This window comes from Nomascus leucogenys, chromosome 11 (genome assembly GCF_006542625.1).
Source record: "Nomascus leucogenys isolate Asia chromosome 11, Asia_NLE_v1, whole genome shotgun sequence".
Taxonomy (NCBI): domain Eukaryota; kingdom Metazoa; phylum Chordata; class Mammalia; order Primates; family Hylobatidae; genus Nomascus; species Nomascus leucogenys.
In genome coordinates this window covers 47162067-47189392 of record NC_044391.1, presented here as the reverse complement: position 1 = coordinate 47189392, position 27326 = coordinate 47162067, and the positions used below count along the sequence as shown (strand labels likewise).

Genomic DNA, 27326 nt, shown 5'->3' with positions numbered 1-27326 from the left:
GTTAGTCTCCATATTACAGCATTTAGCAATTAAAATAATTAGTAACTTAACAATATGACATTAGATGAAAGCCATTTCTGTATATTTACTTTGAATTAATTGAATCAAGTCAAGCTTCAAATATGTTCCCAAATGACTTTAGTTTCTGTTTTGTTGTAGTAAACATAACATGTATCTTTATGTATACTTTAAGAAATTTTATGCAGTGTGGAAAGGTATGATCACTATCGGTAATTCCAATGTACATCTCTTAATGGTTTTGTAGGCTTGTTTTGCTTTGTTTAAAAACCTTTGCAGAATATGTTGTAGGTGGTTTTGTCTACATGTCAAGTTACTTACTAGAAGTGGCATTACTTGATCTTAAGTTAGGTTAGGTACATTTTAAATATAGGCAGCTGCTGCTAAACTGCCCTCCAAAAAAGTTGTGTGCGTGTTTTCAAAGCTCTTAATTGATTAGAGGCCGGGCATAATGGCAGTCACCTGTAATCCCAGCACTTGGTAAGGCTGAGGCGGGAGGATTGTTTGAGGCCAGGAGTTTGAGACCAGCCTGAGCAACATAGGAAGACTCTATTTCTATAAATAATAAAAAGAAAGCCAGCCAAGTGTGGTGGCACACGCCTGTGGTCCCAGCTAACTTGGGAGGGTGAGGTGGGAGGATCTCTTGAGCCAGGGAGTTGGAGGTTGCAGTGAGCCATGACTGCACCACTGCATTCCAGCCTGGGCAACAGAGCAAGACCTTGTCTCAAAAAAAAAAAAAAAAACCAGGTCTTAATTGATTAGAAAAATGTTCTGATACTCAGGTATAACTTTAGAAAACCTAATAAGTTATTGCTTACTTTTTAACAGCTTACAGTGCTCTCGGATCAGCAAAAAGCTAATGTAGAGGTAACTGACTTTATGCTTCTTTTAAACCAATGATAGATTCTTAGTGTGTAATTTGCCTTGAAATGTAGCTTAATTTCAAATTATATCAAAGTAGAAGGAGACTGACAAAAACTCTTTTATTCTCAATTTTATTCTTAGGCAATCATGTTGGCCGTTATGAAAAAATTGACTTACGATGAAGAATATAACTTTGAAAATGAGGTAAGAATTTTTTTTGTTGAGGAGAAAGGAGTTTTAATTTTATTATTAAATCAAATTAATATTTCAAGTTCTTATTGTTTTGGGGCCCTTTAAAACATGGAGTTCTTGAAAAATTAGTCTGTTTATATTGACACCAATCTTGGGTGAAATTAATAGAAGCCTCTTAATCCTTCATTTTTGATATTTTATCCATTAAGAGCCACCCCCCCCTCCTTTTTTTTTGCTTTGGTACAGAGTCTCACTGTGTCACCCAGGCTGGAGTGCAGTGGTGCCATCTCAGCTCACTGCAACCTCTGCCTCCTGGGTTCAAGTGATTCTTGTGCCTCAGCCACCTTAGTAGCTGGGATTACAGGCATGTGCCGCCACTCCCGGCTAATTCTTGTATTCTTAGTAGAGACGGGGTTTCGCCGTGTTGGCCAAGTTGGTCTTGAACTCCTGGCCTCAAGTGATCTGCCTGCCTCAGCCTCCCAAAGTGTTGGGATTACAGGTGTGAGCCACTGCACCTGTCCCATTAACAGCCCTTTTACAAATACTCTGTAGCACTGAACATAGTAAAATATTGATAATATTATTGGTGATCATATTTCACTTTATATTTTGTAAGAATGATGAACTCTAGTCACAAGGCTATACTGGCAGAGGAAATGAGGCGCTCTAGACTTGTTCCAGTTAAAGGTGTTTTTCAATTGTGAGTGGGTCAGCCCCCATTAAACAAGGGCCATTGGTGCTTTCTAGGTATTCAGTCATGGTGTTCGCTGCTAAGCTTTGTTCTAAAGTGTTGTATTCCCCCACCTCAGGCATTCAGAAACTTAGGGTTGTAAAAGGATAATAGTGGTGCTGACCAACACACTGCACACCTGGGATGTGCCAGGCTCCTAACATTTAATATCTCCAGTTATACCACATTATTACCGCTTTTTACAGTGGATATTGACTTACAAGAATAAATAAGGTGCAAAGAATTCAAAGCCCATTCTAGTGGTAGACTATTGTCTTTAACCTTCTTAGACTATTTCTGGCTCTAGGCTTTTGAGGCCTACAGCTTTGTCCAGAAATACTTATTTGTGAGCTGGCGGGGAGAAGTTATTAAGCATAATAAGTTTTTCTATATAAATAGTGACAAAAAATAAAAGTACGAAATTGTAAATGCGGAAAAATACAGGAGAACTGGATATTTACATGAATTTTAAGGTCTTTTACTTTTTTTATTTATTTTTATTATTATACTTTAAGTTTTGGGGTACATGTGCAGAACGTGCAAGTTTATTACATAGGTATACATGTGCCATGGTGGTTTGCCGCGCTGATCAACCCATAAGTTTTTTGAATGAGGATTTTAACCTGTATCATAGGGTGAAGATGAAGCCATGTTTGTAGAATATAGAAAACAACTGAAGTTACTGTTGGACAGGCTTGCTCAAGTTTCACCAGAGTTACTACTGGCCTCTGTTCGCAGAGTTTTTAGTTCTACACTGCAGTAAGTTTGCCATTACTTTTGTAACAAGCCTTTCTTTTGCTCTTTGATATGGGTCAAAATAAATGATTCATATGACTTATTAGTCCATGTTACTTATTGAGATCTTATGTGTTTCTCTGGAAACAATGCACTTGTCTTCTTGATTTATCTTGATCCTTTCTACCTTTGTGATATATTGCCTGGGAAAGTTAACAATTGCTATGACTTTTTAACAATTAAAAAGGCTTTTGTTGGTGTCTTACCCTGTGCATAATTCTCTGTATGAAAAATTTATCTTTAAATCTCATTGACATATTATACCTTGGTAGGAACTGGCAGACTACACGGTTTATGGAAGTTGAAGTAGCAATAAGATTGCTGTATATGTTGGCAGAAGCTCTTCCAGTATCTCATGGTGCTCACTTCTCAGGTGATGTTTCAAAAGCTAGTGCTTTGCAGGATATGATGCGAACTGTAAGTATACTGAAGATAATTTTGACCATAAATTTCTGTTTTCAGTATAAGCTAATGGGAGTTCCTTAATTGTTAGAGCTTAGTATATGTTAATACTGGGGCATTTTGATGTTGCAATAAATAAGAGATTTCCTAACTTTTTCCTGCTCTAGCTGGTAACATCAGGAGTCAGTTCCTATCAGCATACATCTGTGACGTTGGAGTTCTTCGAAACTGTTGTTAGATATGAAAAGTTTTTCACAGTTGAACCTCAGCACATTCCATGTGTACTAGTAAGTACTCTGGATTTTTGTTACTTTCCATGGGTTTCAGCTAATGACTTGATAGTATAGTATTGTATTTTTCTGTCTATAACTTTTCTCAGAATCAAAACCTCTCAGAAATGCCTGGCACACACTGAAAGTAACCCCTCCTCCAGTTCTTTGAAATGGATAGTTTGTGCCCAATTAGTCAACTAAAACAAGTTCTCAAGGGACTATTTGTATGTAGTTTAGAATTACTTGTATATTCCTAGTCCCTGCCTTTTAGGAGCTAAGAAGTAAAATATAGTGTGAACAAAAATGTAGCAGAACAATATCAACAAAACCCTTGAAAAAGTACAGAAATAGTAAAAGCGTCTCCTTCTTTAGATGGCTTTCTTAGATCACAGAGGTCTGCGGCATTCCAGTGCAAAAGTTCGGAGCAGGACAGCTTACCTGTTTTCTAGATTTGTCAAATCTCTCAAGTGAGTATGAAATTGCAGCTATTATGTTTAGTTATTTTTTAAGTTACTGGATAGATGTAAAACAATAGTAAAGACATGGAATCAACCTAGGTGCCCATCAGTGGTGGATTAGATAAAGAAAATGTAGGCCAGGTGTGGTGGCACATGCCTATAATCTCAACACTCTGGGAGGCCGATCACGAGGTCAGGAGTTGGAGACCAGCCTGGCCAACATGGTGAAACCCCATCTCTACTAAAGATACAAAAAATTAGATAGGCATGGTGGCGGGTGCCTGTAATCCCAGCTACTCAGGAGGCTGAGGCAGGAGAATCGCTTGAACCTGGGAGGTAGAGGTTGCAGTGAGCCAAGATCGCACCATTGCACTCCAGCCTGGGTGATGGGGTGAGACTCAGTCTCAAAAAAAAAAAAGAAAGAAAAAATGTAGTACACATACACCATGAAATACTAAACAGCCATAACAAAGAACAAAATCATGTCCTTTACAGCAACATGGATGCAGCTGGAGGCCTTTAAGCAAATTAATGCAGAAACAAAAAAACAAATGCCACATGTTCTCACTTATAAGTGAGAGCTAAATCTTGGGTACACACAGACATAAAGCTGGGAACAAAAGACACTTGGGACTCCACAATGAGGGAGTGGGGCAAGTGCTGAAAAACTTCCTATTGGGTACTGTGTTCAATATCTGGGTGATGGGATTGGATCAATAGAAGCACAAACCTCAGCATCCCATGATATACCCGTGTAACAAACCTCCATTTGTACCCCCTGAATTTAAAATGAAGATGGAGGCCTGGCGAGGTAGCCCATGCCTGTAATCCCAGCACTTTGGGAGGCTGAGGTGGGTGGATCACCTAAGATCAGGAGTTTGAGACTAGCCTGGCCAACATGATGAAACCCGGTCTCTACTAAAAATACAGAAAATTAGCCGGGTGTGGTGGTGGGCACCTGTAATCCCAGCTAACAGGAGGCTAAGGCAGCTTCTGGAGGAGGCTGAGTCAGGAGAATCACTTGAACCCAGGTGGCAGAATTTGCAGTGAGCAGAGATCGTGCCATTGCACTCCAGCCTGGGCGACAAGAGTGAAACTCTGTCTCAAAAAAATAAAATGAAGATAGAAATGAAAAAAAAAGTAGACATAAATTATTTTCCAAGAGGCTATGGTAGATTTGGTTCTTCCTGTTCAAGTCAAGTCATGCTTTGTCAGGTAGATGTCCCCCCCACCTTTTTTTTTTTTTTTTTTTGAGACGGAGTTTCCTTCTTGTTGCCCAGGCTGGAGTACAATGGCATGATCTTGACTCACTGCAACCTCTGCCTCCTGGGTTGAAGCGATTCTCCTGCCTCAGCCTACCAAGTAGCCAGGATTACAGGTGCCCATCACCACACCCGGCTAATTTTTTGTGTTTTTTGTGGAGATGGGGCTTCACCATGTTGGTCAGGCTGGTCTTGAACTCCTGACCGGAGATGATCCACCCTCTTCAGCCTCCCAAAGTGCTGGTATTACAGGCATGAGCCACCACGCCCAGCCCCCATTTTATGTTGCCACTTCCTTTGCTGCTCATCAGCCAAGTACTTAGTTCAATACTGAAAGTTTTTATTGTTTTTTTGTTGTTGTTATTTTTTTGAGACAGGGTCTCATGCTGTCACCTAGGCTGGAGTGTAGTGGCTTGATTCCAGTTCACTGCAACCTCAACCTCCTCAGGCTCAGGTGATCTTCCCACCTCAGCCCCCTGAGCACCTGGGACTACAGGCGTGTGACGATGGCCGGCTAATTTTTGTATTTTTTGTAGAATCGGTCTCACCACATTGCCCAGGCTGGTCTCAAATTCTTCAGCTCAGTCTTCTCATCTCGGCCTCCCAAAGTGTTGGGATTACAGAAATGAGCCACTGCACCTGGCCTGTATTATTCTTTACTAGTACCATTTTTTGGGAATGAAAACTACTCCTTATTAGGCTTATAAGATAGTAAGTCATTTTGATAATCTTATCACTACAGAGCAGATAAAGGTAATTTTTAAAAATTAACCATAGCTAATCTTAATCAGAAGTGACTAGCCTACAACTGAACTTTTTTTTAGTTCTGTCTTAAAGGGGGAATTTGGTATTTTAGCACTGTTTTGAGCACTGTTATTGTGATTTTCCTTTTTGCTATTTTTCAGTAAGCAAATGAATCCTTTCATTGAGGATATTTTGAATAGAATACAAGATTTACTAGAGCTTTCTCCACCTGTAAGTATCTGTCTCTTTAAGATATTTTACCCAAAATTCATTGAAGCCACACATGCCATTAGCCTTGCCTTTGTGGGCATTTAAAAAAAAAAACTGGTGATGGAGGGAAGTGTATATGCAAAGATTAGTTCTATTTACCAAAATTCTGTTGACATAGTAAACAAAACATAGTAATAGGAATCAAGAGTTGACAGACAATTTGGCAGCATGGGGTATATTGTTAAAATGTTGAAGCATTTTATGAAGAAGAAAAAGTTCATTAAAGATGAGCTTGCTGTTATGTTAAAATGAAAAGTATATTAAAAATTTTAAAAATGAAAAGAAAATAAAAATTAAGAAAAAAATTCAACTTCTAAATTATTCTGTTTAATCCTATAATTGTTTTAGCCATTCTTAGCAGCTGCTACTGTTAGATCGAAGGTTTTCCGTGTCATTTCAGGCTTAGGGTAAAAAAAAAAAATTAAGTGCTAGTCGATCTGAATATTTTGGTGTTGGGATTGGGCCATAATCCCAAGTGTTAAAATCCTGAAATCCTAAAAACCGCAATCCCAAAAGATCAAAATCTTAAAAATATAATCCTGGAAAAAGTAATTTTTAAAAATTATTTGAAAGATATTGCTTTACATTTTTAAAATGGAATGTATTTGAGAAACATGTAAAAACATGACAGCACTTCATAGGCCACTTTACACAAAATAGGCAATAATAACATGCTTTTGCAAGCATAAACAGTTATAAAAATGACAGTTACATGTGTAAAACAGGAGCAGACAAACTGTATTCATAAATCAGAAAGCAAAATGTGTAAGTGCATATCACTATGGTTAGTAATTTTGTGCCACTCTGCTTTATAACTGCGCTCATCTGAAATAACCATGACAGACAACCTAAGTCTTGAGGAAGTTGATAAAAGACGGCAATGGGTCACTACAACATACGCAGTCACCCAAAGAACTGAGATCACAAGAAATTTTCACAGATGCAGATGTACAGAAAGGACCTTTCTTGTGTACATGCACAGTGTTTACACACACAGTTAATGCTGTGTGTAATGTACTTTTGCAGAGTCAAATTTCTGATGTTCAAGGCAGCAGAAGAAAAGTCTGTCCGGCTTTCAGAGAGAGACCAATTCGCCTTATGTACTTGTTCTCTCAGAGCCCCTGGTCAATTGGATGGTGCCCGTCAACACTGAGGGCAGGTCTTCCCCACCTAGTCTACTTGGACTAACTAATCTTTCCTGGAAACACCCTCACAGACACATGCAAAATAATGCTTTACTGTGTATTGTTACTTAATTATTTAAAAGAAGTGTAGCACTCTAGTCCTTTTTTTTTTTTTTTTTTTTTTTTTTGAGATAGTGTCTTGGCTCTGTCGCCCAGGCTGGAGTGCAGTAGCATGGTCTTGGCTCACTACAACTCCACCTCTCAGGTTCGAGCAGTTCTCCTGCCTCAGCCTCCCGAGTAGCTGGGACTACAGGTGCGCCACCACACCCAGCTAATTTTTGTATTTTTAGTAGAGACAGGGTTTCACCATGTTGGCCAGGCTGGTCACGAACTCCTGACCTCAAGTGATCTGCCCGCCTCGGCCTCCCAAAGTGCTTGGATTACAGGCATGAACCACCACATGCAGCCTAGCCTCATAACAATCTTATAAATAAGATCTTTACAAAAGAAAACCAGTTAGAAAGCTAACTTTAATAATTATCTTACATGATCATTTATAGAGTCTTGTTGGGGCTGGAATTAGAACCATGATCTGTTGACCTCTAATTTAGTTTTCTTTTCATTCTTTGGTCCTGGGAGAAAATTTGTCTTTACAAGTATTTGATATATGGGTTGGTGTGATAGATTACATTTCCTGTTCCTAATGCACTTTTTCTAATTAAATGAGGGGAACTCAAAAAATAAAAGCTTTTAGTAAGACTGAATTTCATTCTAGGAGAATGGCCACCAGTCCTTACTGAGCAGCGATGATCAACTTTTTATTTATGAGACAGCTGGAGTGCTGATTGTTAATAGTGAATACCCGGCAGAAAGGAAACAAGCCTTAATGAGGAATCTGTTGACTCCACTAATGGAGAAGTTTAAAATTCTGTTAGAAAAGTTGATGCTGGCACAAGATGAAGAAAGGCAAGCCTCTCTAGCAGACTGTCTCAACCATGCTGTTGGATTTGCAAGGTAAGCATGATCACAGTTAAAATTATAAAGTGCATGTATCTACACAGACAGAACCATTTGTTCGGTGGGCACACACATTTGTGTTTCCACAGTTGGATAATCCAGAGAATTGTCTAAATCTTTGTCCTCCAAATCCAGTCAGTTAGATTTAGTTGAAGAAGGGGATAGGTTACATACCATTTACATTTTTGCCTTGACAACTGTAAATCTTTAACTCCTCTGACTTCTTTGGTATAAATGGGTTGTGTGTTTAAGAGGATCAGCTGAAGTGTTAATATACCAAATATATATTGGGACGGGACATCTTTGGTTAGTCTTGGTTACCTTAAAGAGAAGAGCATGAGGTTTCTCTTCAGTTGTATTGTGTCCTGAAGACCACCCAAGCAGCTGTTTTTCCCCCTCTACGCATACTTTTTGTTGACAAACAAACAACAGCATGAAAGTTGTAAAGATTGCTAATTAGAAGTTAAATTGTTCTATAATGTATTTAAGAACACGAGCTAGATATTAGGTTGTATAAAGAATTCTGAAGATGGTTTTCTAAATTTAAATGGGTAGTTTGCAGGTTACCTAGTACAGGCCTACTCATAATAAGTGGATTCATATCTTCTCTTTTCTGTCCACTTTGTCGATAGGATTTTTCTCTTTTTTTTTTCTTTTTTTGGGAGACACAGTCTCGCTTTGTCACTCAGGCTGGAGTGCAGTGTTGTGACCTCAGCTCACTGCAACCTCCGCCTCCCAGGCTCAAGCAATTCTTGTGCCTCAGCCACCAAGTAGCTGGGATTGCAGGCATGTGCCACCATACCCAGCTAATTTTTCTGTTTTTAGTAGACGGGTTTTCACCATGTTGTCCAGACTGGTCTTGAACTCCTGGCCTCAAGTGATTTGCCTGCCTCAGCCTCCCAAAGTGCTGGAATTAGAAGCATGAGCCACAATACCCAGCCCAGTCAATAGGATTTTAATAAAACATTTAGGTAGACTCAACATTAGAAGGATTATATTAACTACATGTCATTCATTTAAGTTAATTTGAGCTCTTTTGTTCTGGAAAGATAATTGGAAGCAGTAGTTTACAAATAGCCATATTAGCTAAAGATGGAAGTAATTGTGATGTGGAAAATAAAGGTCTGGTTATTTAGTTTTGTTAATTTTGTAATTCGTTGTGCATTGCTTTTGAATACTCCATAACACTTTTAAAGAATAAAGTTGCCGGGCGCGGTGGCTCACGCTTGTAATCCCAGCACTTTGGGAGGCCGAGACGGGCGAATCACGAGGTCAGGAGATCGAGACCACGGTGAAACCCCGTCTCTACTAAAAATACAAAAAAATTAGCCAGGCGTGGTGGTGGGCGCCTGTAGTCCCAGCTACTCGGAGAGGCTGAGGCAGGAGAATGGTGTGAACCCAGGAGGCGGAGCTTGCAGTGAGCCAAGATTGCGCCACTGCACTCCAGCCTGGGCGACACAGCGAGACTCTGTCTCAAAAAAAAAAAAAAAAAAAAAAAAAAAAAGAATAAAGTTACATCTGATTGCCTGATTTTTGCTTATATAGTCGAACCAGTAAAGCTTTCAGCAACAAACAGACTGTGAAACAATGTGGCTGTTCCGAAGTTTATCTGGACTGTTTACAGACGTTCTTGCCAGCCCTCAGTTGTCCCTTACAAAAGGATATTCTCAGAAGTGGAGTCCGTACTTTCCTTCATCGAATGATTATTTGCCTGGAGGAAGAAGTTCTTCCATTCATTCCATCTGCTTCAGAACATATGCTCAAAGATTGTGAAGCAAAAGATCTCCAGGAGTTCATTCCTCTTATCAACCAGATTACGGCCAAATTCAAGGTACCGCAAACCTTCAGAGCTCTGAAAATCTCTTGAAGATCAGATGTATTTATCTTCAGACATGTTTCGGATTTTGCCCTTGGGTTTCTTTTTTTTTTTTGCTTTTAATGAATTACTTGAGGGCCTCATGAATCATATGTATTTTTATCATCTGTGATGTCTGGCACACTGCCTGATACATAGGTCATGCTTAATAGTTGTTTAAATATAAACAGACCCTAACTGCTTTGTGTAGCAAAAGAAAACTAGTCTGCTGTTTTAGAAGAGCATATAAAACCAATACACTGAGTACTAAATGTCTAAAGAAATAAGCACCATAATTTGGGTACCCAAGCAAGAGTTAAAAGTAATTCAATGTATTAAAGTCAGTTTTCTGTAGGACATTTAAGCTGGCTAATAAAAGTGGTTAATACTTACATAGTACTTCTTTTTTCCTTTTTTCTTTTTAAATGGAGACAGTCTCACTCTGTCACATAGGCTGGAGTGCAGTGGCGTGGTCACAACTCACTGCAGCCTCCACCTCCCAGGTTCAAGCGATTCTTGTGCCTCAGCCTCCTGAGTAGCTGGAACTATAGGTGCATGCACCACACCAGGCTAATAGTTTGTACTTTTAGTAGAGACAGTGTTTCCCCATGTTGGCCAGGCTAATCTCGAACTCCTGACCTCAAGTGATCCTCCTGCCTTGGCCTCCATAAGTGCTAGGACTATAGGCATAAGCCACCACACCTGGCCACATACATAGTACTTTCTATGTTCATAATCTGTTCTAAGCATTTTTTGTACATTTACTCATTTGATCTTCATACCTACCCTAGAAGTTAGGGATTCTATGTTATAGTTGAGGAAACTGAGGCATGGAGAAGTTAAAGTAATAGCAGGAAACTAATACTCAAGCTCGAAAGAATGTTTGTGTCATATGCCCTTTCATGGTCCTAGAAAAAGTCAGGTGTTAAAGTTGAAGGAGTAGTACTCCTTCGTAAAACTCAAGAGTTCATCTGTAAGCAAGTATTGAGAACATGCTATTAAACGATGTTTTTTACCTTTGTTCAAAAAAAAGAAAAACCCTAAGAGTTTAATCATATAAACTGATTTGTAGTTTAGCAAAACAATTCATTTTTTGAGAATTTAATTTTGAAAATATTCCATGGCAATATTGTGAAATAGGTCTGACTATTATTTTAACCTAAATATTAAGCTGTAGGAAAGGGTTTAAATTTAATGATCTTGAGTCTTTCAGTAATATTTTTTAAGGTTTTTTCCCCCCCTTGAAATGGAGTCTTGCTCTGTTACCCAGGCTGGAGTGCAGTGGTATATCTCGACTCACTGCAACCTCCACCTCTCAGGTTCAAGCAGTTCCCCTGCGTCAGCCTCCTGAGTAGCTGGGACTGGGACTACAGGTGTGCGCCACTACACCCAGCTAATTTTTGTATTTTTAGTAGAGGTGGGGTTTCACCATGTTGGGCAGACTGGCCTTGAACTCCTGACCTCAGATGATTCACCCGCCTTAGCCTCCCAAAGTGCTGGGATTACACGTGTGAGCCACTGCATCTGGCCTAGTAATGTTTATGTTATATAGATTTTATCTTAAAATTGATATTTGCTAACTGAATTATGTACGCATGCATCCTAAATAGAAAAGAAGGCTTTATGTAAAACAGTTTTTTCTAAGTTGTATATTAATATTGTTACTAATTTCAGAAGTAATGATTGTTTATCTTCAGATACAGGTATCCCCGTTTTTACAACAGATGTTCATGCCCCTGCTTCATGCAATTTTTGAAGTGCTGCTCCGGCCAGCAGAAGAAAATGACCAGTCTGCTGCTTTAGAGAAGCAGATGTTGCGGAGGAGTTACTTTGCTTTCCTGCAAACAGTCACAGGCAGTGGGATGAGCGAAGTTATAGCAAATCAAGGTGGGGATGCATGCCGTATCTAATTTGTCTGCTTAAGTCTGTGTCACTGTTGTACATCTATATGACCCAGAGCAAACTGAAGTAAATACAGAAATTTTGAAGTTTGCTATCCCATGGGAAGACAGTTTATTGTTTTCAGGGTGGGAATCTATCACTTTTATGTAAAGCACCTAAAATTAATTTGTATTCTGTTCCTTTTTTCTTTCTGCAATATTTTTTTAATTTGGTTCTTTAGCAATATAAATAACATGGTTACTTACCAGAATTGACCTGACAATTGAGTCTTTATGGCAAATTTGCCATTTTGAAATATAAAATAAATGGAGCTGTATAGATTTGTGTAGAGAGTTCTGTATAGGAAATTTAGGGAACAAGATACCAGGGGCAAACTGATTTTTCATTGTTTTATTTTTTAATTTGATTTGATTTGATTTGTGAGATAGGGTCTCACTCTGTTGCCCAGGCTGGAGTGCAGTGGTGTCATCACGACCCATTGCAACCTCCACCTCCTGGGCTATCCTCCCACCTCTACCTCCTGAGTAGCCAGGACCATTGGCAGTTGCCACAATGCTGGGCTTATTTTTTGTGGAGATGGGATCTCACCATGTTGCCCAGGCTGGTCAAACTCCTGGGCTCAAGCAGTCTTCCTCGGCCTTGCAAAGTGCTGGAATTACAGACAGGAGCCACCATGCCCAGCTGATTTTTCAATGTTTAATGTTTAAACTTTAGGTGCCCAGTTAATAAAAATCAAGGGATTTTGGCAACTCTGTAAATGCTTTTTTCCCCCCTTCATTTTTCCCATTCCACCTGTAAATGATTTTTGACTTGTTAATGTATATGAAAAGAGAACTTCAGGTTGCTTTCCTAGTTAATTTTGGAAATTGCTTAAACTGAAGTTTTTCTCCTCAGGTGCAGAGAATGTAGAAAGAGTGTTGGTTACTGTTATCCAAGGAGCAGTTGAATATCCAGATCCAATTGCACAGAAAACATGTTTTATCATCCTCTCAAAGTTGGTAGAACTCTGGGGTAAGATAATTTTATTTCTTAACCTTCATTTCCCAAACTCTTTCATAAAACTCTTAGACATGAAATGGAACGTAGCCCTAACAGAGAGAGAAACTGGGAGTTGGTTTTCCCTGGTGATGAATTAATTGACTTACTTTTATATATAAGATGAAAATTTGAATTCTCTTGACAGGAGGTAAAGATGGACCAGTGGGATTTGCTGATTTTGTTTATAAGCACATTGTCCCCGCATGTTTCCTAGCACCTTTAAAACAAACCTTTGACCTGGCAGATGCACAAACAGTATTGGTAAGCACCTAGGAATCTTTGTTTACCTTGTGTGGCTCTCATATATTCCCAATTTCTTCTTTAATGCCAGGTTGATTATATTATGTTTCATTGATTTTTTTTTTTTAATTTAGTGATTTCAGATCAGAGTTCTTTTAAAGATTTATGATACCTTCTGGAGTTTTTATGAATTCTTATTGAATCCCAGTGCTACTGCTGAATTTTACAAATTCTACTCCTTCAACTTTAACACCTGACTTTTTCTAGGACCATGAAAGGGCATATGACACAAACATTCTTTCAAGCTTGAGTATTAGTTTCCTGCTACTACTTTAATTCTAAAACTTGTACCTAGTGGTTTTCCCTAATCATTAAGAGCATGAAATGGCAACTTGATCCTCCTCGTATGATAGTTTCCCCAAATCTAATTTTCACAACTCTTAATGTCAATTTCCGCTTTCTCACTTTCCCACAACCTGGTAAAAGCTAGATTTCATAATTGTAATTTACTACGTTAAAACAACAGTTTGTATTTTTCTGTTTTTTTCTTTTTTCACTTCAACCCACTTAGTCCACCTGCCTGTTACCTTTCCTTCCTCTATCCCTTCTCTGGAGTTAAATATTTCTCTGGAAATATTTATTTGAATTTCCCTGGCAGTGGCCAGGGTAGTAAAGAGAAGAGCTGGATTACTAAACAAGAATTGAATATATAGAAATTCTTAAACTTGTTTTTCACAGGCTTTATCTGAGTGTGCAGTGACACTGAAAACAATTCATCTCAAACGGGTAAGCCTTTTAGTCCATGCCCCTTCATTTTCATCTCACATGTGGTATTATCTTGTTCTTGAAAGATGTATCTTGTGTAAAATTTAACTTTTGTTTTGACTTTTTGGATGTGGGGAAAGGAGATGAATGAAAATAGCAGTATCCATTTATTGTCCTTCATGTTTTGGGTAACATGTTTTGGTTTGACTAAGGATGTGAAATATCTTACCGAGAATTTCAAGATTCAGTTTTCACGATCTTGTAGGCTTCTTCACTACCAGATTTTTTATTTTATTTTTATTTTTATTTATTTTTTTGAGACTGAGTTTCACTTTTGTTGCCCAGGCTGGAGTGCAGTGGCATGATCTCGGCTCATTGCGACCTCTGCCTCCCAGATTCAAGCAATTCTCCTGCCTCAGCCTCCTGAGTAGCTGGGATTACAGGCACCCGCCACCATGCCCGGCTAATTTTTATATTGTTAGTAGAAACAGGGTTTCACCATGTTGGCCAGGGTGGTCTCAAACTCCTGACCTCAAGTGATCTGCCTGCCTTGGCCTCCCAAAGTGCTGGGATTATAGGCGTGAGCCACTGCGCCCAGCCTATTTTTTATTTATTTACAGGGTCTCACTCTGTCACTTAGGTTGGAATGCAATGGTGCAATCTGGGGTCACTGCAACCTCCACCTCCTGGAGGCTCAACCGATCCTCCCATCTCAGTCTTCAGGGTAGCTGGGACCACACAGGTGCATGCTACCACACCCGGCTAATTTTTATATTTTTTGTAGAGATGGGGTTTCACCATGTTGGCCAGGCTGGTATTGAACTCCTAACCTCAAGTTGATCTGCCCACCATGGCATCCCAAAGTGCTGAGATTATAGGCATGAGCCACTGTGCCTGGCCTTGGTTATTTTTTTAATATATATTTTACTTTATTTTTTGTGGTAGGTTCTCCCTGTGTTACCCAGGCTGGAGTGCAGTGGCATGATCTCAGCTCATTGCAGACCCCACCTCCGAGGCTCAAGTACTCTTCCCATTTCAGCCTCCTGAATAGCTGGGACTACAGGCGCACGCCACCACACCTGGCTAATTTTTGTGATTTTTATAGAGACCAGGTCTCACCATTGTGCCTAGGCTGGTCTTGAACTCCTGGGCTTAAACATTCCTCCTGCCTTGGCTTCCCAAAATGCTGGTATTATACCATGCCCAGCTGATTCTGGGTATTTGTAAATAACTGGAATTGGTTGCCAACATTTAAAAATCTCAGATACTTTTTTTTAACCAAAAATTCTTCCCTCCAGCCTCTCTCAAAGCCATAGAATGCCAGCACAGGACTGTTATTGCCACATAGCTACAGCCAGCTAAAGAGCAGTAGTTGCCCTCACCCCCTAAAAAGAACAGAGCTTTTGCTCAGTGGTCTCCATTCAGCTGTGCACTCATTTGAACTTGATTTTTTGATTCTAATAGAGACTTGAAGTGTTTTCAATTCAGCAGCATTTCTTCTATACTTGCTACCTGCTAGGGTGGGGTAGGTGTGTGTTTAGGGACAGCAGGGGAACTGTATAAAGGTAAACAAAGCACCCCCCAATACTCAGGAGCTCAGAATCCAGGGAGACCAACACATAAAAAACTCCAGTGGGTTAAGTACTTTAGTGGAGATATATAAAATATTGTGGAACTAAAGCTGAATGGGCAATTTTGCCTGAGGGGGCAATCTAAGCAAGCTATAGGAAAGAGGTGATATTTTTGATGGCCCTTAAATGTAGATTGATGGGACTAATAGGGAGCTGGCATTCTGGGCAAAGTAAAGTAGGTGTACAAAGACAGATTAGATTAGATATCGCATGGTGGATTTGGTGGGAAGTTATAGACTTAATTCTGTTTAGCTAAAGTATAGAGGCAGAAGTGATAGCTAAAAAACAAGATGAGACTAGATAGATAAAAGCCTTGTATTACAAGTGTAAAGTCAGGAAATCAGTAGGCAGTGGGTTTGTAATTTAGGAGGGAAAGTGTTTGGAACAATGGGTCTGAAGCAATTAGGATTAAATACTGATTTTGGAGTCCTCAGTGTAAGTCAGTCAAAGTAAAGCCATAGGAATGACTGAGACTTTCTAAGACCAGAACAGAAAGAACTTTGGCTCAAGCAAGAGTCAACAGAAAGGTAGAAGTAGAACCAGATAGCCAGGTGTGGTGGTGCACGCCTGTAATCCCAACTACTTGGCAGGCTGAGGCGCAAGAATTGCTTGAACCCAGGAAGTGAGGTTGCAGTGAGCTGAGATCGTGGCACTGCACTCCAACCTGTGCGGCAGAGCGAGACTGTCTCAAAAAGCAAAAACAAAATGAAATGAAAAAGCAGAACCAGAGGTAGGAGCATTATGAAAGATAAGGGAAGACAGTCTCAAGAGAGGAGATTGGATGGCGTTGTTTGGATGCTAAACAGTCAAGGTGGATATGGATGACGGATGAAAGGAAACAGTAAGGATGGTATTTCTACTTCAGAAGTATTTGTTTTATCCATAGAAGTCTTAATTTAAACATACAGAATTGAGTCAAACAATATTATATTTTAAAGTGTTTTGCTTCAAAAAACAAAAAGAAAAAAATGTTTTGCTTCATTGTTCTTTTTTCTCGTTCTTGTGACTGACTTGAGGTGTAAGTTTACTTTCCCTGATTCAAAACAAACAAAACTACACTCTTTTAAAGTGATACCAGTGAGGTTACAAAGTGATGAACATTGCATAGGAAGCAAGCACAGACAGGGTAGACATAAGAAAAAGATGAGAAGGAAAGTAGGAGGGATCTGGGAAACAGTTCAGGGTTACTGCCTCTCAATTACAGACAGGTTTCCTCTGATGGGTTATTAAACTGGGATCTAGATCCAAGGTGAAGGAGGAAACATAAATCCTTTGATTCAGGAGCACTAATATTAAACAAGAATTCCAGGTGTTAGTGCAAGGAAGAGTACATCGAGGAGAGATACATTGATTTTTTTTTTTTTGAGACAGAGTCTCGCTCTGTCGCCCAGGCTGGAGTGCAGTGGCATAATCTCGGCTCACTGCAGCCTGTGCCTGCCAGGTTCAAGTGATTCTCCTGCCTCAGCCTCCCGAGTAGCTGGGATTACAGGCATGCGCCATGATGCCCAGCTAATTTTTTTGTATTTTTGGTAGAAACAGGGTTTCACTATGTTGGCCACACTGGTCTCAAACTCCTGACCTCAAGTAATCACCCATCTCGTCCTCCCAAAGTGCTGGGATTACAGGCGTGAGCCACTGCACCCGGCCAAGAACCTTATTTTTCAGATGGAGAAACCGAGGCTCAGAGAGGTTAAGTAACTTGCCCAAGTGCAGCAAACCACCAGGGCACATGTATACCTATGTAACAAAACTGCACGTTCTGCACATGTAACCCAGAACTTAAAGTATAATAAAAAAAAAAAAAAAGGAAAAGTTTTCAGAGCCAGGCTTCAAACCAAGGCAGTCTGGCTCTCGAGTCTGTGTTCTTAAGCACAATACTATATTGCCTTTAAAGTGTACATGTATTATTCCAATTCTTTTTAAGCTCATTAATGTCAAGCAAGAAAATAATTGTAAGTATCTTTTAATCTTCAGGGCCCAGAATGTGTTCAGTATCTTCAACAAGAGTACCTGCCCTCCTTGCAAGTAGCTCCAGAAATAATTCAGGTAAGAGCTATTTCTTACCATTGTGTAGGCGAGAGATCACAATAGTAGCAGCATTGCCTGTAACATTGTCGCTAGCAGAAATAAAAAATATTTTCATATTACATAAGTTGTTGCCGGTATCTCAAAATACTGTTTATGCTTATCACCATGTTGAAATTATGAGCTACTAAGTAATATCACTACACCTTGTTACCTAACAAGTTAATAAGTCCTTACTGTTCTACCATACTTTAGTTTGGTAACCATTATTCAGTATAATTGGCTTCTATCGTAATCCCATGTATTTTGTTTTATGCATTTTTTTAAAAAAACATTCTAAAGGAGCCTAGTAGGCTTTGCCAGACTGCTGAAGTTCCACAGCAAGAGTTCTGAAGCTTTGTGCCAGGTAGTTCGTTGTGTGTATACCAAGCTTATCAATGCTTAATCTGTAAATCTGAAACTGTCTTTTAAGGAAAGTGTCTGGAAAGTTACCTTATACTTTTAAGAAGTCATTTGTATAATATTGTTTCTTGGCATATAATTTTCCAGATTTCTTGTCCAGTAGTACATGGAGTTAATGAAGTATCAAACTTTTGATTAAAACTAGAATTACAATCTCTTACGTAGATTCCAAAATTTGTTTCTTCATCAATAGTGTTTTTATTTTATTGTAAGAACACTTATATGAGATATATACCATCTTAACAATTTTTACGTGCACAACACAGTATTATTAATTATAGGGACAGTAATGTACCTATAAAATATAGGTGGATCTCTAGAACATATTCATCTTGCATAACTAAGACTTTATACCCATTGATTAGCAATTCCCATTTCCCACAGCCCCCATCTCCTGGAAACTACCATTCTACTCTCTGATTCTGTGAATTTGACTAGATACCTAATATAAGTGGAATCATACAGTTATCTCTCTTTTTGTGACTGGCTGTTTCACACAATGTCCTTTAGGTTTATCCATGTTGTTACATATGGCAGGATTTCCCAATTTTTTAAGGCTGAATAACATGCCATTGTATGTATATATCACATTTTCTTTATGCATTAATCCACTGATAGATTCATTTGGGCTGTTTTCACATGTTGGCTCTTGTAAGTGCTACAGTTAACATGGGAGTGCTAATATGTCTTTGAGATGCTGATTCCAATTCTTTCAGATAAATACCCAGAAGTGGGATTGCTGGATTATATGGTAGTTCTATTTTTAATTTTTTGAAGAAACATCTTACTATTTTCTATAGTGGCTATACACCATTTTGCATTTCCATCAGTTGTGTAGCAGGGTTCCAATTTTTCCACAATCTCACCAACACTTGCTGTCTTTTGTTTTTTTGTAATAGCCATTCTGACAGGTGTGAAGTGATATGTCATTGTGGTTTTGACTTGCATTTCCCTTATGATTAGTGATGTTTGAGCATTTTTTCATACACCTGTTAGCCATTTATATTTGGAGAAGTCTATTCAAGTCTTTACCCCATTTTCTAATCAAGTTATTAAGTTTTTTGCTATTGAATTAAAGGAGTTTTTTTTATATGTTAGAAATTAACCCCTTATCAGATAAATGGTTTGCAAATATTTTCTCCCATTCTTTAGCTATTCCAGAGGTTGCCTTTCTGCTCTGTTGATTGCTTACTTTATGGTGCAGGAGCTTCTTAATTCAATGTAGCCCCACTAATGTAGCTTTTCATGATATCAATGAAATCATTTCAAAGACCAGCATCTTGAAGCTTTTCTCCTATGTTTTCTCCTAGTTTTGCAGTTTGGAGAATTACATATAAAGTCTTTAATACATTGAGTTGATTTTTGTGTATGGTGTAAGATAAGGGTCTCGTTTTCTTTTGCACATAGGTATCTAGCTTTACAAGCACCATTGTTGAAGAGATTATTGTTTCCCCATTGTGTATTCTTAGTACCCTTGTTGAAGATCAGTTGACTGTATGCAGGAGTGGATTTTCAAATTCTATTTTGTTCCATTGGTTTATGTGTCTATCTGAAAAGAGAGAGGGTCTCACTCTGTTGTCCAGACTCAAGTGCAGTGGCACTATCATAGCTCACAGCAACCACAAACTCCTGGACTCAAAGAATCCTTCTGCCTCTGCCTCCCAAGTAGCTAGGATATATGTCTGTCTTTTGCTAGTACCATACTGTTTTCATACTGTAATATTAAAATATATTTTGAAATCTGGAAGTGTGGTACATCCAGCTTTGCTCTTTCTCTGGATTGTTTTGGCTATTCAGGGCCTTCTGTGATTCCATGTAAATTCTAGTTTTATTTTTTCTGTTTCTATAAAATATGCTCTTGGAACCTTTACACGGATTGCCTTGAATCTGTACGTCACTTTGTTTTTTGTTTTTGGAATGATTAAGAAGCTTTTTAAAATTTTTTAAATTTATTTTTATTTTTTTGAGATGGAGTCTCACTTTAGTGCCCAGGCTGGAGTGCAGAGGCACGATCTTGGCTCATTGCATGCAGCCTCCGCCTCCCAGTTTCAAGTGATTCTGGTGGCTCAGCTTCCTGAGTAGCTGGGATTACAGGCAGGCACCACCATGCCTAGCTAATTTTTGTTATTGCTTTTTTTTTTAGTAGAGACCAGGCTGGTCTCAAACTCCTAACCTCAATGATCTTCCCACCTTGGCATCCTAAAGTCCCGGGATTACAGGCATGAGCCACTTTGCCTGGCCATTAAGAAGCATTTTGTTGACCTGATGGAACAGGGATATTCATTTAGCAGCTCAGTTTTATATACTCTTTCCCCTGTGTCATTTTACATAATGTGTAAAGTGGCGGGGGGGGGGGGACCCTGTTATTGCAGACATTTCCAGAGTTTTGAGACAGTCTTGCTCTGTCGCCCAGGCTGGAGTGCAATGACACAATCTCTGCTCACTATAACCTCCGCCTCCTGGGTTCAAGCAATTCTCCAGCCTCAGCCTCCCAAGTAGTTAGGATTACAGGCGCCCACCACCGTGCCTATTTTTGTATTTTTAGTAGAGACGGGGTCACCACGTTGGCCAGGCTGGTCTTGAACTCCTGACCTCAAGTGATCCGCCGACCTCGGCCTCCCAAAGTGCTGGGATTACAGGCGTGAGCCACCGCGCCTGTCGAGAACCAGGGGCTTTTCTGTGACCAAGGTAACCCCCTATCAATTACCCTAGCCTGTAGTGGCCTTGGACCTTACTGCTAGGCACTGGCTTTCAGTGTTGCTTTGTACTTCCCTGTCTTCTCCTTGGGTAATGCCACTAGCCTGGATAGGGCACCTGCCCTTTCACTTCACAGGTAGATTCCCATCAGAACTACTTTGAAGGCCAAAATGAGCTGGGTGAGAGAGCTGCTTTTTCTCCTGCTCTCCTTTCTTGTGTCCTCATTCTTCCCCACAATTTTTTTGATGTGTTCCATGATCTCCTTATTCATCTTGATCTCTATATCCACCAGGACCTGCTCTTCATAATATAAATAGAATTGTAGGAAGGGTAATGGTATTGTGTTCTTAAACATCATGATCTGCATCCAAGGGTTTTTTGTTTGAGATGGCGTCTTGCTCTGTCGCCCAGGCTAGAGTGCAGTGGCACGATCTTGGCTCATTGCAACCTCCACCTCCCGGGTTCAAGCAATTCTCCTGCCTCAGCCTCCCGAGTAGCTGGGATTACAGGCACCCGCCACTGCACCCACCTAATTTTTGTATTTTTAGTAGAGACGGGGTTTCACCATCTTGGCCAGGCTGGTCTCGAACTCCTGACCTCGTGATCCACCTACCTCGGCTTCCCAAAGTGCTGGGATTACAGGCGTGAGCCACCGTGCCCCATCCAAGGGTTTTTTTTTTTTTTTTTTGGATTTGAGGTATGTTGAAAAATACAAATTTCCCGGCACTGTCACCCAGCTCCCCATGTGTGTTAAAATTCACTGTTATGACCTTCACCAAGTCCCTGAACACTACATCACCCTGGTCTGGGTACTGCAGAACGGTAAGGGCTCCTTCACAGGTGGTGGCAGTCAGACACCAAAGAGAGGTAAGAGAACAGCAGACACCACTTCTCAGCAGATTGCTTTGGGTAGCGAGGACATTTTAATAATATTAAGTCTTCAGTCCATGAACACAGCTGTCTTTCAATGGTGTTTTTTTGTTTTTTGTTTTTATTTTGAGACAGGGTCCTCACTCTGTCACCCAGGCTAGTGTGCAGTGGTGCGATCTCAGCTCACCTCAACCTCTGCCTCCTGGGTTCAAGCAGTTCTTCCACCTCAGCCTCCCAAGTAGCTGGGACTACAGGCGCATGCCACCACACCTGGCTAATTTTTGCATTTTTGGCAGAGATGGGGTTCCACCATGTTGGCCAGGCTGGTCTTGAACTCCAGACCTCAAGTGATACAGCCACTTTGACCTCCCAAAGTGCTGGGATTACAGGCATGAGCCACTGTGCCCAGCCTCAATGGTGTGTTTTGAAGTTTTTATAATGCTGTTTTTTCAAAAATAAAGTAGATCTCACGTGAGTTTAAAAAATGAATTTAACTCATTTTTAATGAATTTGTGATCTCTTATTTCACAGTATACCACCTTTAACTTTAGAGATATTAATGACTTTCTTGGTTATCATTTGATATATAAGTAAACTCATATTTTAATGAAAATAATAAATTACTATTCTTGTGATCTTAGTGCTCATCAAAAGTAGAACTTAGACCATTCAGTTTACAGCTAACCTTCCAGATTGCTAAATGAAACAAAATTATTTTTCTATTTAGTAATTCATTATGAAAGATAAGGAACCTCAGTTTTCCTTTTTTCATATGCCTTATGTCAGACAACACATTTTGCACAATATTCTCTATTAGAATTCTCTTTTCTTTTGGTCTAGCTCTGTTTGGTTATCCCTCTTACTAGATGTGAGCAGCCGTAGCAATGTAGTTTTTGTCCCACTCACTCCTCTCAGGCATGAATCTACCTTGTCTAGGAGAGCTATGTTCTCAAAAGTGAAAGCAGCCTGTTTGACAAGTACTAACATTTGAAAATGCTATAAACCTCCTGTGGTGAGATACTGTTTGAATTGATCTTGATAAGTTAAATACTATGAATTTGAAGCAACCTTAAATTCCTTTGACAGATAAATGGATAAACAAAATATGGTATATACATACAATAGAAAATATTAAGCCTGATTTATAAAATAATCTTGTCATATGCTGTAATGTGGATGAACCTAGAGGACATTATGCTAAATGAAATAAGGCAGTTATTAAAAGACAATGCTATGTGATTCCATTTGTTTGAGATATCTAAAGTAGACTCACCAAAGCAGAAAGTGGTGGTTGCCAGGGGCTGGAGTAGGGGAAAATGGGTAGTTCTTCAGTTAAGAGGCAGAAAACAAGCTTGTTTTGCAAGATGCAAAAGTTCTAGAAACCTGTTGTACAACAGTGTGCATGTAGTTAATGCTTTACTGTACATGTAAAAGTGGTTAAGGTGGTAAGTTTTAAGTGTTTTTAACTACAGCTTTTTTAAAAAAAAAAAAAGCTGGGCACAGTGACTTATGCCTGTAATTCCAGCTTCTTGGGAGGCTGAGGTGGGAGTGTCCCTTGAGCCTAGGAGTTGGAGGCTACAGTGAGCTATGATCACACCACTGTACTCCAGCCTAGATGACAGAGCAAGACCATCTCTTTAAAAAAAAAATTAAAAAAAAAAAAAGGATACGAATTACAATGGATTTAATACAAATATATTTGTTCTTTTTCTCCCTCTTTTCCCCACCCCCCAGGAGTTTTGTCAAGCGCTTCAGCAGCCTGATGCTAAAGTTTTTAAAAATTACTTAAAGGTAGGTATTTGTGAAACTCACATATCTTCATACAATTAGGTAATGTTTGAGAGCCAAGAGAGAATACATATCTGCAATTATAGATGTTTATGTGAAGTCCCTTTTAACTAAGTTCTTGAAAAAGAGCGTAAGTTAGGTAAGCACACTGAATGTGTACACCTTTGAGTATATTGGTGAGAAAATGCCAGTTTTCTTTTACAGTTTCATGATGTAATTAAATAGAAACTAGAGGGATTAGGAGAATAAGAAATGTTCAAGCACAGTTGCCCAAATTAAGTTGAAAAGAAGGGGCTAAAAATATAAAAACAGAAGGATGAGATACTTGCTTATATCCTATTTTGAAACATTTGAACTGTAAAACAGACAAAAAGGAGAATCCTCAGATTTGGGCCATCAAGCCTCCTTTTTACATTTACGAAATTACTGATTTTTTTTTTTTTAACTCTGTAAATCAACAAAAAGTGTCACATGTTTATTTGGTATTCATAGTTATAATTAAGTTCATGAGATGAAACTGTCTTGGTCTTACCTAGGTAGTCATTCGTTTCATACATAATGACTGCTTTTTATGTACCAAGTACTACAGTAATGGCTGCAAATACAACTATGAGTAATTTTCCCTCCCCATAAGGAGCTCATGATCTAGAAATAAAGTTACAGTGTGACAAGATGAATTATTTTTTATTATCTTCACTCAAATAATTTGAAGACAAAGCACTATATTAAATTCAGTAGCAGGTAACTTAGTGTATCACCTGGTTCTTTTGGCAAAGACATTCAGTAGAATTTGTAAGTCAAAGGGCTTTGCGCAGTAAATAATTTAAGTGTGCCATCCTTTGACTGTGGTTCTAACATCTTCCCTTGTCAGTTTTTTCTTAGTTGTAGTTTGTCAGCTTAAACATCTCAGAGAGTTTGTGTGGAAGAATATTGAGGGCTTGTTTTTGTTTATCATTGGGAACCCTCCCCTTCACCATCCTCCCATAAAAAAGCAAAGTGCCTACAGGAGTAACCCCTGTTAAATACCCATCAGTCAAACTGAATTTAAGGACTCAATCCTCACTATCTGTTAGAGGTGTCTGTAACAGTAGATCTAGGTACCCTATAGAAGGCTTGTTCTCCAGATGTGATTATTCATCTGCATAGCATTTATAAAAAGTCTTCCTTCTGGGCCCAACTTCTCTTCAGTGATGACATTATCTTAGTGATCATAATTATCTCAGTGTTAGCATTATTATTCTAGTTGGAAAAAATGAATTTCATTCTTTTGTGCTCACTCCTCCCTTCACATCTGATTGACCCTCAGATCTTGCAGACTGTTTCCTCATCCTCTCTCTCTTCTGTCTCTGCTGCTCTGGTGTAGGCTGATGTTATCTTACTCTGATCTCTCTTCTCTTGTTCTAGCCAGGCTGATGTGTTTGAAAACTTCAAACAGTCCTTTGATATTTATTCGCCTTCCTCATAACCTTCCTGAACAAATTCATGTTTCTCAGTTTGGCACTTAATTTCTTTTTCATATTCTGATCTGAGACTACCTTTCTGTTTTTTCTTGCAGAAATGGTCTATACTGTTCTTGTAGTTCTTCAAAAATCCTGCCTTACTAGCAGCCCAACTTCTGTATGAACTGTACCCATTTTTCTAGGTTTGCCTTAAGCACAGCCTCCTTGTAAGTTGTTTTTTGCCTATACAGTGATCATTCTTTTCCCTGCACATAGTCAGTAGATTATCTATTAAATGAATCTCCTAGGTACTAGGGCACTATCAATACTGTTCTTGTCTGTATTAGTCCATTTTCACGCTGCTGATAAAGACATACACGAGACTGGGCAATTTACAAAATAGGTTTATTGGACTTACAGTTCCACATGGCAGGGGAGGTCTCACAATCATGTCGGAAGGCAACGAGGAGCAGGTCACATCTTACGTGGATGGCAGCAGGCAAAGAGAGAGCTTGTGCATGGAGAGTCCCATTTTTAAAACCATCAGATCTTGTGAGACCCATTTACTATCAGGAAAACAACATGGGAAAGACCTGCCCCCATGATTCAATCATCTCCCACCCGGTCCTTCCCACAACACATGGGAATTATGGGAGCTACAAGATGAGATCTGCGTGGGGACACCAGGTCAAACCATATCATTGTCCTTACTAAGAACACGGAATTATGTCTGGTGCTCACCTGACCTGCTGTGGACGGCAGTGTGTAGTACTAGGCCATGCCTAGCACAGCCTCTAGCCAACTCCTTTGTAGTCTCACATTTTGACTTGGAAGTACTTTTGAATCATCAAATAAATAGTAAATTCCTTACGGAGTCAGACCTGCCATGTTCAGCTTTGACTTGTTTCCTCCTCAATATTTAATTTTTTTTTTTTTTTTTTGAGACAGAGTTGCGCTGTTGTTGCCCAGGCTGGAGTGCAATGGCACGATCTCGGCTCACCACAACTTCCGCCTTACAGGTTCAAGTGATTCTCCTGCCTCAGCCTCCCGAGTAGCTGGGATTACAGGCATGTGCCACCACACCCAGCTAATTTTTTCTATTTTGAGTAGAGACTGGGTTTCTCCATGTTGGTCAGGCTGATCTCAAACTCCCGACCTCAGGTGATCCGCCCGCCTCGGCCTCCCAAAGTGCTGGGATTACAGGCGTGAGCCACCGTGCCCGGCCTCAATATTTAATTTACCAGTGTTAATTTTGAAATAGTACCAATCAGTAAAAAAGTGTGAAGAGCTTGTTTTCTTCTGACCACTTGATTTCCATAGCATAGAGATAACACCATATTTTCACTACCTCCCCAGTTGGGTGATGTCAGCATAAGTTATATCTACACTTACCTAATTCTCCAGAACAGAAAGCTCTTAGCTTGGATTACATATGGATATATAAGGCATGCGAAATGTTCTAATGTTACAAAAGAACATTGCTAGCACTCAGAAACTTGGAACCATTCTTCAGGTGAAAGTGGTATCTTCTGACATTAGTATTGATTGCATTAATACTTTATTTACAGGTGTTCTTCCAGAGAGCAAAGCCCTAAGGACTGGATTTCCCTGTGCCTACTTCATGATCAGGAATTCCAGTTAATTTATAAAGAGGCGATTTTTGTGTGCCATTCACAATGGTCTTTTTCACATTGTTTTGAGCTTACTGCAGTATATGTTTTGGGATTTTTCTGTAAAATGGGTGTAATTTTCCTAATACAGGTATGTAACAACAAAAGAAGTTGCCTGCATGCCAGTCCAAATTGTTCTGTATAAAGATGCTCTTAAAAGACACAAGAGTTATCCTAGAACCTTAATTCTTTTTTATTTGAAATTTTAAGTCAAGTCCTTTATAAAGACCATAGCAGTGGAAAACAGTGTACTTTTTAAAAAAATTGCTGAATATAAAATGTTTGAAAATTTTCTTTATGTGTGAAGACACATAAAGTATGGGGGAAGACAACAATCAAAACTAACTTTTTGTAGATAGCCATTTCATTTCTTTAAACTGTTTCAATGCCAATATGTATTCTACAAAAGAGAATGGTTTTAGGCTCCAGTGTTATACTTTTTTTTATATATATATATAAAAATAAATTTTACGTAGTGAAATCTACCAAGTCTTTTCTGGAATTATTATAAATAGTTTTATTTTCTCATCTTAATCTCTCCCTAATTTCCCATTTAAAGGTTTACAAATGAGTGTGTGGATGCTTTAATTCATTTAACCTGACTCCTCAAAGGTAACATGCAACTTAGTTCTGTTATATGAGTCTTTTTTTTAATGTACTAGAAAAAGCCTATGTGAATCTGTTGATAGAATTTAAAATTCCAGGCCGGGCGTGGTGGCTCATGACTGTAATCCTAGCACTTTGGGAGGCCAAGGCAGGTGGATCACTTGAGGTTAGGAGTTCAAGACTAGCCTGG

General features: G+C 39.2%; 1 protein-coding gene and 1 pseudogene across 2 annotated transcripts in view; one reads left to right on the top strand and one right to left on the bottom strand.

The window, feature by feature from the left end:
* XPOT (exportin for tRNA) overlaps positions 1-27019 on the top strand; it is a 44991-nt gene extending 17972 nt beyond the window's left edge. The window contains exons 10-25 of one of the 2 annotated variants that reach the window (XM_030822303.1): positions 847-885; positions 1024-1086; positions 2439-2563; positions 2872-3016; positions 3169-3288; positions 3646-3740; positions 5899-5968; positions 7907-8145; positions 9694-9979; positions 11701-11890; positions 12800-12916; positions 13089-13204; positions 13922-13969; positions 17554-17625; positions 23368-23424; positions 26429-27019. In XM_030822303.1, coding sequence (XP_030678163.1) covers positions 847-885; positions 1024-1086; positions 2439-2563; positions 2872-3016; positions 3169-3288; positions 3646-3740; positions 5899-5968; positions 7907-8145; positions 9694-9979; positions 11701-11890; positions 12800-12916; positions 13089-13204; positions 13922-13969; positions 17554-17625; positions 23368-23424; positions 26429-26455 — 1809 coding nt within the window. In that variant the 3' untranslated portion in view covers positions 26456-27019. Of the gene's footprint in view, positions 1-846; positions 886-1023; positions 1087-2438; positions 2564-2871; positions 3017-3168; positions 3289-3645; positions 3741-5898; positions 5969-7906; positions 8146-9693; positions 9980-11700; positions 11891-12799; positions 12917-13088; positions 13205-13921; positions 13970-17553; positions 17626-23367; positions 23425-26428 lie in introns of those variants that run through there. The other variant, XM_030822304.1, reaches the window with a different exon arrangement.
* Positions 20804-22552, bottom strand: LOC105740417 (annotated as a pseudogene).
* Positions 27020-27326: the final 307 nt, after the last annotated feature.